At 38.9% G+C, this 14277-nt stretch overlaps 1 protein-coding gene across 2 annotated transcripts in view; it reads right to left on the reverse strand.

Moving 5' to 3' along the window:
• Positions 1-328: 328 nt before the first annotated feature.
• The window catches only part of USP12 (ubiquitin specific peptidase 12), a 94628-nt gene continuing 80679 nt past the window's right edge, over positions 329-14277 (reverse strand). For both annotated transcript variants that reach the window (XM_037058873.1, XM_037058874.1), the window contains 3 exons: positions 8835-9032; positions 4696-4774; positions 329-3471 (listed from right to left, as the gene is read on the reverse strand). In XM_037058873.1, the coding sequence (XP_036914768.1) occupies positions 3370-3471; positions 4696-4774; positions 8835-9032 (379 nt within the window). In that variant the 3' untranslated portion in view covers positions 329-3369. The remainder of the gene's footprint in view (positions 3472-4695; positions 4775-8834; positions 9033-14277) is intronic.

Below are 14277 nucleotides of genomic sequence, written 5' to 3' on the forward strand. Positions count from 1 at the left end.
CAGCTTCAAGCGCTGAAGCACGAATCTTACAGGAGCAGCTACCACGCTGCAGGGGGAGAGGGGTGCGAGGGACAGTGACTTCGAAGGTATCTCCCCACTAAGGTTCCACGATTCTAGATTTAAATGTTTAAACTTGGGCTTTTGGGGGAAATACAATGCTATTCCGAAAACAAAAATACATATGGAATGCTGTTCTAGGAAAATCTCTTTGAATAACAAGAGTAGTAACTTTTGAGCAAGAGCAGTAAGACAATTTCCAAAGTGTGTACTTTTAATCTGCGAATGCACTTCAGGCAAAAAGGAAAAAAATACACTTAAAACCCACAAGCACAAATAAACCAACTTTAATAGATATTATTTTATATTTATATAGCGCCTTCTTCAAGAACCTTAGATGCTTTACAGACATTACATCTAATTAATCCCCACAACAACCCTGTGAGGTAGGTATTACTCCCACTTTACAAGATAGGGAGACTGAAGCACAGAGAGGTTAAGTGACTTGCCGAAGGTCACACAGTTCAATTCACTGAAGAGCCAGGACCTGAGCGCCTTAGCCTCCCAGCTCCCAGTTAAACACCTCATGAGAGAATCTTTAATGAAAAGTATCTTTAAAGAAGTATCAGGAGTAGTATGTTATGAAAATAAGGTCTTTCTACTGCCACCAAGGAGAGGAAAAACCCTGTACTGATGGTTAGAGGCAACAAGACCCTATGTGACACTTTCCTTTTTTCCTTCCTGAAGTCACAAGGCTCCTGTCTTAAGTAATCTTCTAAAGGTGAAGTTGCCAAGACAGAAGCCATATGACTTCAAAGTGAGACTTAATTTAGAGTATTTACTTTTAGTTACAGTCATTTATAGAAATTTTTATTCCAATATACAAAATATGGGATGGGCATCCCAACAATCATGTACACAGACAGCAAGCGGCCACCTATGAACTGAAGCCCGCCCCTCATTTCGGTCACTGTCAGCCAAGAGACCACCTCACCACGCTGTCTGCATGTGCCCTTTTTCTTACTCTACCTGCACCCCCCCGCCCCAGTCTTAACCGTGTATGTTTTTAAAGTGTACTGAAGCTCTGATAAGCTTCCAAACATTTTACCTAGATGCAGCTGCACTAAGAGTAAAAAGTAAATTGAGAACCATCCCCTACAGGCTCTCCCCTGACAAATCATACTATTAGATACGGTGTGGATGCGAACAGTGTGCGACTACCATGGAACTCAGTAAGAATGCTATCGCTTGCTTTAATGTGAAATGTAACCTTGGCTTTTACTGTGTTTTTACATGTACACCGTGAAAAACAAAACATAGTATCCCAATGCTGTACCTTTATGCAAATGACTTCATCTATCTTTCTCATACATGCTGTGGCCTGACTCCTGTGAAAACCGACTCAGCTTTACCTTACTCCTTTTCTGTGCTGAAAGCTGCAGAAACAGAGTTTTACATCCCAAGACAGTTTGGTTAAACCCTCAAAATAAGAAACGTATCCAGCTCCCCACCATGACTTTCCCCACATTCTTGGTTGTGATTCTCTGTGCAATGTTGGTAAATCAGCCAGGCTATGTGATTTGTACAAAACAATTCCAGCCAGGAAAAGGCTTTGGAAACTGTACCTTAAAAAGCAATCTGTCAAAATACATCATAATTTTCTTCTAGCACATCTGTTAAACAGCCCAATTAGCTAAGTGACCCTGTTAGAGAGATGTTCATGGAACGAATAGGTGAAGTCATTTCCTGAGCTAAAAGATACAGACACTAAATGTTAATAATTGCAGCAGACAAAAAGATTCTTTTTTTGTTGTTTTTTTTTTGTATTCAACAGTATTAGTAAAGTAAGTTTAGAAAATTACAGCAATTTAAAAAAATTACTGCCAGAAAAGACTTGGATAAAGACTATCCAAGGACTGATTGCTATTATTTTGAATATATATTCAATTATTTTCTGCAAGTGACATTTGGCCACTGTCACAGAACTTACTTGGTGCAAGGAAAAATGTCAACTGCAATAATTTACACACATTTTAATTACATACATTACTTCTTAAAACTCCCAAAAGAAGGAAGTCTTAACAAAGTTAATTTCTAAACATTCTTCCAGGAAGATCTGTAAAGGTAGAGAAGGAAAAAGATTTGTTTGTGTATTCCTGGTCTACTTCATTAAAAATTAATTTTCAAAGGGTCTATTAGTGAACTACCCAGGCTGCTGGGGTTATGATGAACAATCCCTTTTTTCCAAGTTAAGAATGACACTGGAAAATAACCTAACTCTGACCAGACATGACCTCAACTCGAAACATTAGAGTATTTAAGACTGGTATACCACCACTGCACCAGAATGTTTCTTACCATTCCAATAACTACAGGGAATTTTTGATAGTTTCTTGTTTTATTGAAATTAAAGCTGAATAAAATAACTGACTTATAAACTATAACAAAAGATAAATATTTTTAGACAGAGATATCAGTTCCCCCTAAAAAAGAATATTTACCTCCTCTCATTGCAATTTTTCTTAAGGTATCTTACGAATTTAAAATAAAGTTTAAAATTCACTTTAGAAACAAACAAAAGGACTAGTTAAACTGACAAAAGCTAGTAAAAATATGCTAAAATTTACTGACAGAATCACGGGCACTTCATACAATACTTAGACTCTACCAGTTTTTAAGTAAAATAAATAAGGAAAAAATTATAATTACAAAGCCAGTCTTTCCCCTTGGGGAAACAAAGAGCCACTTTTGACCAATTGTTCCCTACATATACATATACATATACTGTATATTATTAAAAGCTTCTTCAGAGAAGCAAAACATATTTGTCTTCCTGACACTGGATTCTAGGGTCTGTTGGGGTTTTTTTTTTAATATCAGGAAGGCAACTGCAAGTGTTGGGCCCAAAAGTATTTCTGGTTTATGCTTGAAAAGACCACCGAGTATTCTTTCTACACATACTCAACACAGGTACATTTATGCAGTGTGTTCTCTACCGTCTCCTTAAATTATCAACGCGACCTAGCTCAGATTCCTATTCTCTCTACTGCACCCCAAGGAGTTCAATCATTACTGGTACAATTAATAAAGAGAACATGCGTGTCAATTACCAGAAGGCTGTTTCACAGGAGGAGCTGCTATCTCTGACGTCACTTCCTCGTTGAATGGAACTGCACAGATAGCGTGATACCTGAGCAAATAAATCAACTACCATGATCGGAAGAGCTTGTTAATCCACAGTCTTTGCTTTATTGTGTGCAAAGTGTGCTACCGCCCCCTGAGCTTCCTCTTTTCTTGAAAAATCAGTGCTTGATCCTTTCCGCAATAACCAGAGAAGAAATGAGGCAGAAGTCTCTCCATCATGGTTCCCACTCAGTCCCGAGACTGATAGAAAAGGATGTAACCAGACTCAGAGTTCTTTGAGATATCTGATGTCAACCCGTAGAATTCTTCAATAGCTTGTGCATCTATTTTCTGAGGCAAAACATAAACATGAGTACATAAACACACTTCTTGAACTGCTTAAATCCAGTAAAACTTTAAATATTTCTCAGAAAACATGCCTTTGTTTTCTCATTTATAAATAACTGCAAAAGCAGAATGGCTTAAATTAGTAAAACTGATAACACCAAGTGTTGGTGAGAACCTGCAGCAACTACAACTATCATACATTGCTGGGGGGATGTAAAATCATACAGATACACTGGGACAATGCTTAGCATTCTCTTCTAAAACTGAACATACAACTACCTTTGATCTAGCAATTCTATTCCTAGTTATCAGCCGAAATACATGAAACCACTAATGGTTAACCATTTGGGACCTGTGACATGGCAACTTCATGCAGTCACACCTAACATATACACCTAAGAAAATGAGTGCATGTGTCCAGAAAATGACCTGTATAAGGATAATCAAGGAGGTTTTGTTCATAATAGTCAATAAAGGACAAAAAGCCAAGTTTCTAACTTGGTACATTCACACTGTGGAAAACTACGTAGCACTTAAGAACTACTATTACAAGCCACCAGAAGAAATCTCACATGTATAATGATGAGTGAAAAAAAGCCAAACACAAAACAAGTCATACCTGACAAGTGCATTTATAGTCAAGGATGGGCAATATTAATGATAACAATAAAAGTAAAAATAGTGGGTTTCAAGGATGGTGTGTAGAGGGAAAGAGAACTGTGGGCACTAAGCAAGAAAAGGAAAAATAAAGCTTGCTGGAGCACTGAAAACAGATCACACTTTGATCCGGATGTGTGTGGACGGGCACGCGTGCATACTCACACATGTGTGTGCACATGCCCATGTGTATGTGTGCATGCCCATGCAAAAATCCATGAAGCTGCTGCTTCGGATTTGTGTACTTTCCTGTAGGTATGTTATAGCCCGATACATTTCTTCCTTAATAATGAATGTTTTAAAAAAAACAAACTCTCATTAGAACCTACCCCTTGTTTCATTCTAAACACTGTAAAGGTCAGCTGACAATTCAAGCCCTGGGACTGGATGTGGGGGGTACAAAGCAGAAATGAGATTACAGCCTGAAGACCCAGACACATGTCTAATACTCATTGCCTGTCATGTATAAATGAGAAGCTGAGAGAAAAACGTGAAGAGTAAAACACACACACACACACACACACACACACACAACTTTGAAGAAAAATAATAAATGAAGAAACTACTTACTTCTACAATATCGTCATCAAACAACAACCAAAAGTCATGACTTTTAACTATTGCAATGTAATGGCCTCGATTAGGACCACTGAAACAAAGAGGAAAAAAAGTTAATTTAATAAAATGTGTGTTACTATTACTTGTCTATGCCTAAATTTCATGTCCTATAAAGTAGAAAACCCAAAATGGATAAAATACTCCTTACTTATTCATTCTCCCCCAAATCAAGCTACATTGATTTGAACTCACATTCAATTTTAAAATCAAATAATTAGTACTCTACTTTGAGAAATATGGCAAGTACCCTATTACTATATTATGCTATTAAAATTCTTTATTGTCTTTGACATAACGTTCACATTTATTTGATGGGAGATTTAAATAAAACTTTCTGGTATTCTGGCAGGTAAGCGGGTCAGGGCCAGCCCATGCTGAGCTAGGCCACAAACAGTGCTGCAGCCGTCTCTAAGTCCCCCTCCCGTGGCAGTAGTTTTTCTCTCGTGGAAAGACCCCACATGACGCTTGAAAAGGCAGGAAAAAAGATACCAAATTCATGGTTCTAAACTCAAGCTCAAATTTCATAAACTTCTTTAAAAACAAATGACTTCTGCCCAATGACTAGTATTATTAGTGCTGTCTTTAAGTTGTAATTATTACCATTGTGTCAGTGGCTCATTTTAAATAAATCTGGAATACAGAAATCTAGATATACGTAAAAATAAAGATTATTTCCTTTAAAACAAATTTCTTTGCTTTATGCAAGGCCATGCTAAAGATTTTAACCTCTCACAGTTTAAGTATGATTCATTATAAAAATGTATATATGCAAGGGAGGGAGGTGGGTTTGGCTGGGGTGGGAGGGGGAATGCAGACAATTGTAATTGAACAATAAAATATTTTTTTAAATAAAAGAAAACTAAAATGTCAAAAAAAAGGTCCAAATATTATCAATTGTGCCATAGGAGGCAAAACTGCATCTCTCTGAGTAACGTATGAATTAACAGAGATCTTTTGGGGCAGCTGCGTAAGACTGTCTACAGATTTAAATCTAAACACATATGTGAACATCTTTATAATATAATATTTTTATCATGATAAAATATATAATTTTTTATTAAATTGTGATTCTATAATTGATCTTATAAAATTTGAAGTAATTTTGAAGACAAATTCTTCTTTATGGTGGATACTGTTGTAAAAGGAGCGACCTCAAGTATCAGAATAAACGACCTGCTACGTCCCCACGTGTCAGATCCCTCAGTTTGTAGGTGAGACGGGATCTTGGCTGACAAGGTGGCACAGAGCAAGAGGGCTTTTCACTACAGAAGAGAACATCTCAAAACGTTCTTTTCTAAAAAAGGTTTTAATGCTACAAGAGTCTAACTTGTCCATTTCTATAAGATTAATCTTTAAAATCACGTGTTTTATAGTGAGAGGTAAGAAATGAGAAAGAAAATTTTAATGGGGCTGAAAAGAAAGAAAAATCACAGAAAGGGTGAACAACAACAGAGCCCGAGAGGGAAGAGGTATCAGACTTTAGTGTTAGGCAGCTTTTTCCTTTGGCTAAGAGTTAGTTTGAAGAAAAGGAGAAAAAGTTAATGACCAAAACTAATAATAAGATGAAGGACTGAGGGTAATAAATTTATACCCAAGGAAACTGTTTGTTAGGGATTGGCATTCTAAACATAAAACATACCAGCTCAACATGCACGGATGCCTGACATGTACAAACGACTGTGCGCTTGCTGTGGGGTTAGAGAGACCCCGACAGTGTCCCACCCGAAGACACTGCCAGGTCAGGGGGGAAGCTTCTCCGAGAGTGTGTACAGAACAGGAGATAAAAGCAGAGCCACAGGGACTGTGAAATAAGACCTCATCCAGTGAGAGGGGAGGAAAATGGCTGAGGAATCAAGAAAGGTCAGTTACATAAAGGAGCTGGGGTCTGAGATGAACTTAAAGCATAATATTTAATAACTCAGCAAATGTTTGTTAGAAACCTACTACAGGACAGACACTAGGAGTAGAGGGCGAGCAAACTGGACCAGCACAAACATGGTGGAAATGAGCTCTCCCAATAGTCAAAGGGTGCGGACAGGGTGAGCCCTGTATACAGATATGAAATGTGTCTACAGATAAATCTCATAAATAAAATAAAAATTAAATATTATTAGTGTTTTGTTTAATGGACAAATCATGCCCTATTTTAAAACGTGCCCATTCTCCTCAGGAAAAGAGACATATGAACGGATAAACACAATACACTACAGAGCAGAACCCAAGGGAAAACGAGGCTGCAGAGAAGAGCACCGAGGAAGACACGCAGCGCAGTGACGGGCAGAGCAGGGTCAGGAAGAAGGCGTGAGGGGTGCAGAGCTAGAGGAAAGGAACGAGAGACCGGGGTGGGGGCGCTGCAGGAACTAAGGCAGGAGTGAGCCCCACTGCAGCCGGCAGGCCTGCGAGGAGTCAGAGAGCCCCCCTCCCCCAACTTCTGCCGCACTCTAACCACCAAGGCTGGAGACATGGACAGGCAACAAGAGATGGTCACAGCGCACGTGACGGCTGACTGGTGGTGAGGCTGGGAGGAGAAGCACAGGAGACCAAGGAAGGGTTAAAAAGAAAGGTCAAGAGTTAAGAAGCTGTAAGGGAAAAAGGATGGATTATATTTTAAAAGAAAACAGACAGGAGAGGGGACCCAGGGTTATGATCAGGAATCCCCAAGTTCAAGATCTTGTGAGTAGAGCAATTCCAAAAGATGGAGGAGAATTTAAATTGGGTAAAACTGTCACTGAATATGAAATGGCTACAACATGGTAAAGTTAGGGTGTGAAAAGCTAATGTTATATTTTTATTAAAACAGTAGCAGGAGCTAAGTAATTTACATTTTCCTTTTAATTCTAACAATAAAGTAAGGTAGTTACTATTTTTACCTTTTATAGCGGAGAACACTGACATTCTGTATGAGGTCACACTGACCAGAAATGACGAAGTGAGAACTGAAACCCGGATTTCTCTGCCTCTACAGCCTCTGGTCTGAATAACTACAGGTTCTTTGAGTTATCTCTTACTGTTTTCGTGCATTCAGATGTCACTCTTACTTTAAAAATCGAATGCTCCAAAAACAGGAAAGATGACCGCAAAGTACAAAACACATGACGACAGGCTAACACAGGCCATGCAGGTTCAAAACCGTTATGACAGAGAGTTGACTTCCAGGTGTCATATTATGAGCAGAGGGCAGGGAGGGACAGCTACAGCTGGGAGGCCACGACTTTTTTAGGTGAATAAAACATATCGTTAGTATGTTTCCCCAAACCTTGGGGAAAAGGATGAGTGCCTACATTACAACTATTACAGGAAATTCTCAACAGTCAACAGACTTATATTTCAAATATAAATTCTGATTATGTGATGGTCTTGCAGTTTAAGAATTTTTGAGCTATTTTATAAATTGAGATACAAAGAGTGGAACATCACACTAAATTGGCTAACAGGAAATAAACACACTAAGGAAAAAAAACCATTTATCTTGGCAGATTATTTCTACAGCCACTTAAAATGGTTTCACAACCATTACCACAAGAACATATCCAACAAATCCCAGAAATAATTTATTTTGCAAATAAATTATTTTTTAGGCACCATTTAGGCACCATCATTTTTTAGGCACCTATTTAGGCACCATCATTTTCCCAAAAACAAAAAAATAAAAATATTTTAAAAAACAGAAAAAGAAAATAAGCCTTAAAGTTCTTAAGCATCATATTTAAGTAGTAAGAACAAAGTTTAAATCCAGAGGCGAAGATTTAATAGGGGGAGCATAAGAGGGTAGAGGGGTCACATTTATAGACAGAGGGAGACAAGACTTTGGGTGGTGAGCACACGATGGTGCGTGCAGATGACGTACTACTGAATTGTACACTTGAAACTTGTATGTTATTAATCAGCGTGTCTCCCCAATACACTTAAATAAAAGTCACACCCAGACAATAACATATTTTAGCAGATACACAAGTTTTAAGGAGGAAACGATAAAAAGGATCTGGATGAGAACCTCTGAGAGGTCTGCCCGGGAACCCCTCAGGAACACCCTGAGTGCACACTGTCCCCCAACCCGCACTCTCGCTGCCGGCCCCCAAAGCTGCAATTACCTTCCACAGTGAACCACTACAGCAACAAGGTCGTACATTCTGTCAGGATTGGTTGCATCGCCTGAAGTGTTAAAGAGACGAAGTTCTAAAGGAAAAACTACCCGGTAAGAAAGTTTTGTATATCGATGAAGTTGATCCATATATTTAAATCTCTTCAGGTGTAGAGCTAGAATCATGGGCAGTTTTTTAACTTTCATCCTAGTAAAATAAACATAAAATAAAATTTCATAAAAGACGCCATATCCTTCAAAGAACTATCAAATTTTATGATTCAATTAACAAATGAATGGTCATTAATGGTCAGTCTTAATAGCCCAGCACTGCCCACTTTACATAGTTCTACCAATTATTTTTATATTAAGAAAGCAATATTTTGAACATCTTAATACAACCCCAGCCCACCCATTATCACCAAACCATATAAAGTGAACACTTGCCAGAGCTCGGCAGCGCACCTTGCGTACCCAGCTCTGGAGAACAGAGAGGCTGTGCCACTGGACCCTACAAGACACCTACCACTACACTGGGACCTGCTACCAAGCCTAGAGTCATGGCAGCTTTACCTTGGAGGCTGTCAAAAATGAGCTGTGTCAAACACAGGGAGGCTGTCAAAATGAGACAAAGAAACATGGCCCAAATGAAAGAACAGAACAAAACTCCAGAAAAGGACTAAACAAAATGAAGACAAGCCATCTACTAGATGCAGAGTTGAAAACACTGGTTATAAGGATGAACAATAAACTTGGAGGAAAAATAGATAAACTCAGTGAAAACCTCAACAGCATAAAAAAGGACATGAAAACCATAAAAAAGAATCAGTCAGAAATGAAGAAAACAGTAACTAAAATCAATAATACTTTATAGGGAATCAACACTATAGTAGATGAAACTGAGAATCAAATCAGCCATTCGAAATATACGGAGGCAAAAACCACCCAACCAGAACAGCAAAAAGAAAAAAGAATCCAAAAAATGAGGATAACTTAAGGAGTCAAGACAACGTCAAGTGTACCAACATTCTCATCACAGGGCTGCCTGAAGAAGAAAGAGCAAGAAATTTGAAACCTATTTGACAAATAATAAATAAATAAATAAAAATAAATAAATAATAAGACTTCCCTAACTCCGTGAAGGACACAGACAACATACCAGGAACTGCAGAGTCCAAGATGAATCCAAAGAGGCCCACACCAAGACACAACATAATTAAAGTGCAAAAGGTTAAAGACAAAGAGAGAATCTTAAAAGCAAGAGAAAAGCAGTTAGTTACCTACAAGGGACCTGCCATGAGACTGTCAGCTAATTTCTCAACAAAAACTTTGCAGGCCAGAAAGGGCTGGCAAGAAATATTCAAAGTGATGAAAAGCCAGGACCTGTAACCAAGATTATTCTACCCAGCAAAGCTATCATTTAGAATGGAAGAACATAGAAAGAGCTTTCCAGACACAAAAAAGCTCAAGGAATTCATTACTACCAAACCAGGATTACGGTTAAAGAGTCTCCTTAGGGGAAAAAAAAGATAAAGTGATGAACAACAAAATGGCAATAAATGCATATCAACAACTGAATCTAAAAACAAATGAACAAACAGAAACAGACTCATAGATAGAACACTTTGACAGCTGCCAGACAGTGGGGTGGGGTGGGGTGGGGGTGGGGTGGAAGGCTGGGTGAAAAGGTGAAGGAATTAAGAAGTAAACATTGGTAGTTGCAGTAATAGTCATGGGGATGTAAAGTACAGCATAGGGAATACAGTCAGTAATATTCTAATTAACTATACATGCTACCAGATGGGTGAGAGATTTATTGGGATGGTCACTTAGTAAGTTATGAAATGTGTAACTACTGGGTTGTACATCTAAAACTATAAATATTCTATGTCAACTGTAATTTAAAAATACAAAATGATTTTTAAAAATGGTAAAGTGAGGAGACAATGAGAAAGACTAAAGACCACTCTACTAAAGGTGTTTGCCTGAAAGAAATCACTGCATATTAAGAATACGACTGCATGTATCCTAGAGAGAGAGTAAAATAATCAGGAAACTTTAGGAGTTGAGTTTTTAATTGTGAAACATAGGTTACACCTTCACATTGCAAATAATTTTTACAATGTGCTGGGTTACCTTTGAGCTCCTACTTCTCCTCAAAGGCTCAGCTCAAATGTTACACCCTCTACCAAAAATAACTGCTCCCTTTAATCTTCCCTCAGCACTTTACAGAGTCACTTTATATACGCATAGCTTATCACTCTAAGTACTTATATGATTATGGGTCTTTCTCTTCTTCCAGGTCTGACTTGTTGGCAGGCCAAAACCATTCCTTTCACTTTATTTCTCCCCTAGCAATGTGCCTGGCACAGGACAGACACTTAACAGACGCTGCTGAACTGAATTCTGTGTGTGTGCAGTGCTTAACACTTCTCATGATTAAAAAAGGAAATTTACTAAGCCACTGTCTCTAATGAAGTGAAAATAATCATTTTATAGCATTTATACTAAATCTGCATTCTACAGATCTTAAATGTGGTGGGCAGCTTATTAATCTAGAAATATTTACTCTTCTGCTAACCTGGCCTTTGAAAAAACATTAGCAAAAACAAATATAAACTCTTAGTCATTCCTGGAAAGCAATCTAACACTATGAATTAAGAGCTTTTTATGGTCTTTGTCTCAAGAAGCCCCTTTCTAGAAATTAAATTAAATATATTTCAAACAGAAGACTTCTGAGAAAAACTCTCCTAGAGGTATTTTAGTATCACAGAAAACTGGGAAAATCTTCACTATTCAACAATAGGAAATGCTGAAATATATTACAATATAAACATAACAATATTATATAACTTCAAACAAAAGTGATGGTGAAACTTTCTAAATGGCAAGGGAAAATATTTACGGAAAGTAAAAAAAAACAAGATATAAAATTATATAACTAATAAGCCAACTCATATACATCAGAACCATGTAGAGCTGCTAAAACAAATTCTTTCAAAACAAAAAACAGAGTATCCTTTAAAAATTTCCAGTAGAGTGTAGATCCAGAATTTTTTCAGCATGAACAACTTAGATGAAATGGACAAACACCTTAAAAAACACAAACACACAATTTACCAAAACTGAAAACAAGAAACAATAGGAAATCTAAATATTCCCGAATCTATTTGTAATCAAAACCTCCTCCCTTCTCATTAGAAACAACAGGACCAAACGGCACCCTGGGGAATTCCATCAAACACTTAAGAAACAAAACCTATCTTAGATAAACTATTCAATAAAAGAGGAGAAGGGAATAATCCCCAACTCATTTTTGCGGCCAGCATAAACCCAACACAAAAACCCGACAAAGGTATTACAAGAAGATAAAATTCCAGACCAGTATGTCCCATGAGGCTCCAAAATGTGAAAATCATTAACAAAACATTAGTAAATTGGATCCAGCAACATATAAACCCCACTTGGTGATGATGTAATAGTTACACTAAATGAATGGATGATTTGTGCCTCAGGTTCTTTCTAAAAATCAGTAACTATAAAAATAAAATGGAAAGATTCCTTTACATTCCTAAATTAACAAAGTAGTACGCAAATGGAAGGGGCATTTAAAAATCTGTACAGCATATTTCTTTTTCTAAAGGGAAACACCCGCATTCCACCTTAAATATTCCAGAAACTTAATGCTGGTCAATAATGTGAATTTTCAAAACAAGCATGTCATCTTCCAACCCAATCCAAGTATTTTCCCATGAGACTGGGAATAAACTGACCACAGTTTACCTTTGTAAGAATTTATCACCCATAATTTGTAACATGGGGTTACAAATTCAAAGGACCGCAGCCCCTGTCACAGCAGGTGCTGAGACTGCGGTGAGGAGGAGCACGACCTCCCTATTTGGGGTCCTATTGGGCGATCTGAGCAGGCGGTGCTCCAGGGCAGACTGAGGGAAGCAGAGAAGGGGCCCAGAGCAGGCAAAATCCCACAGAGGACAGCTCCCCAAATCTTACAGGGAAATTCTGAACTGTGAATTTCTCTCAACCACAGCAAGGATTGATGGGCTTTCATTTCCTCTTTTCCTGTCAGTCAAAGATGAAAAATTCCCCCAAACCTCCTTTGCAGCAGTGGAAGGGGAGTCCTCCAAAGAGCCAGAAGTGCAAGCAATCCACGGGAAGGGGAGGGCCGGAGAGCTGACACCTTCTGCACCCAGGGCTAACTACTAACTAGAATACCAGCTACTCAGCTGTAGGCCATCAAAGGCACCATGAAATGCAGGCCCAATGCTGTCTGCTCTTTTGACTTTTTTCCCCCAAGAATAGCCAGCAACCATTTTTTTTTTTTAGTAAAATATCCTACTTGTATAAACTGTGTGAGCCAAGCAAAGAGGTCTACAGGCAAAATTTGGTCCAAAAGGCACTAGTTTGCAAACTCTGACACAGAGATACTTAACATCCCAGCACAGGTGCATAAAAATTCAGTAAATACTGTTAGTAGAGAACCCCTGACCACACAGAAACGTTTAGCAATTGTTCAGACATAAAGTTCCACACTCTTATAAACTGTAGCATCAACAAGGACTAACTAGAGCCAATCAGGCTAAGGAATGAGAAGAAAGGACAATGCTGGGACTGCATGTGAGGAGGACACCAGCAGACGGAGGAGACGTGAGCACTGGGAAGTGGCACACAAGACAGAACCTGCCCTCCAGCCTGTGCTATAAACGAAGGACAGGCTGGTGGACGGGTGAAGCCCATGGAGTGCCCCGGTCACAGCAGAACCGAGTGCTGAGCACTCTCTGCAGATGCTGCCAGGCGTGCAGCACAAACCTTTAAAAGACAGAAGGACCCAGAAAACCAGAAACACAGGTCAGATTCAGGAGGCTTTTTAAAGGGGTGGGAAGAGTATGGTCTGAATTGTTTGTGTCCTCCCAAAACTTCCTATGTTGAAACCCAAATGCCCAAAGTGATGGTTTCAGTAAGCAGGGGCCTTCAGGAGGCGCTTAGTCATGAGGGTGCAGCCCTCATGAATGGGATCCATGTGTAGTATGTGAGGCAAGAGGGCTTGCTGGCACCCTCCCACCATGTGGGGACAAAGTGACAAAACACCAGCTATGAACCAGGAAGAGGGTCCTCACCAGAACACGACCATGCTGGTGCCCTGACCTTGGACTTGCCAGCCTCCAGAATTGAGAAAGAAATTTCTGTTGTTCACAATCCACCCAGTCCATGGTATTTTGTTACAGCATCCTGAACAGATTAAGGTGGGGCATGTGCAAGAGTAACTGAGGATGTCAACTCCACGGAGGCAAACTCCTACTGCTGAAAAGGTCCAGATATGACACTATATAGGACCTGGACACATGGAGTAAGATATGGATCCAGTCACGAAAAAGGAGCAGAAGGGAAGGACGCGATCACAGGAATAGAAAAAATCTCAGTTATGATATATCTAG

Source organism: Sturnira hondurensis, unplaced genomic scaffold, assembly GCF_014824575.4.
Source record: "Sturnira hondurensis isolate 20B ecotype Veracruz unplaced genomic scaffold, ASM1482457v3 Scaffold0010428, whole genome shotgun sequence".
Lineage (NCBI taxonomy): Eukaryota > Metazoa > Chordata > Mammalia > Chiroptera > Phyllostomidae > Sturnira > Sturnira hondurensis.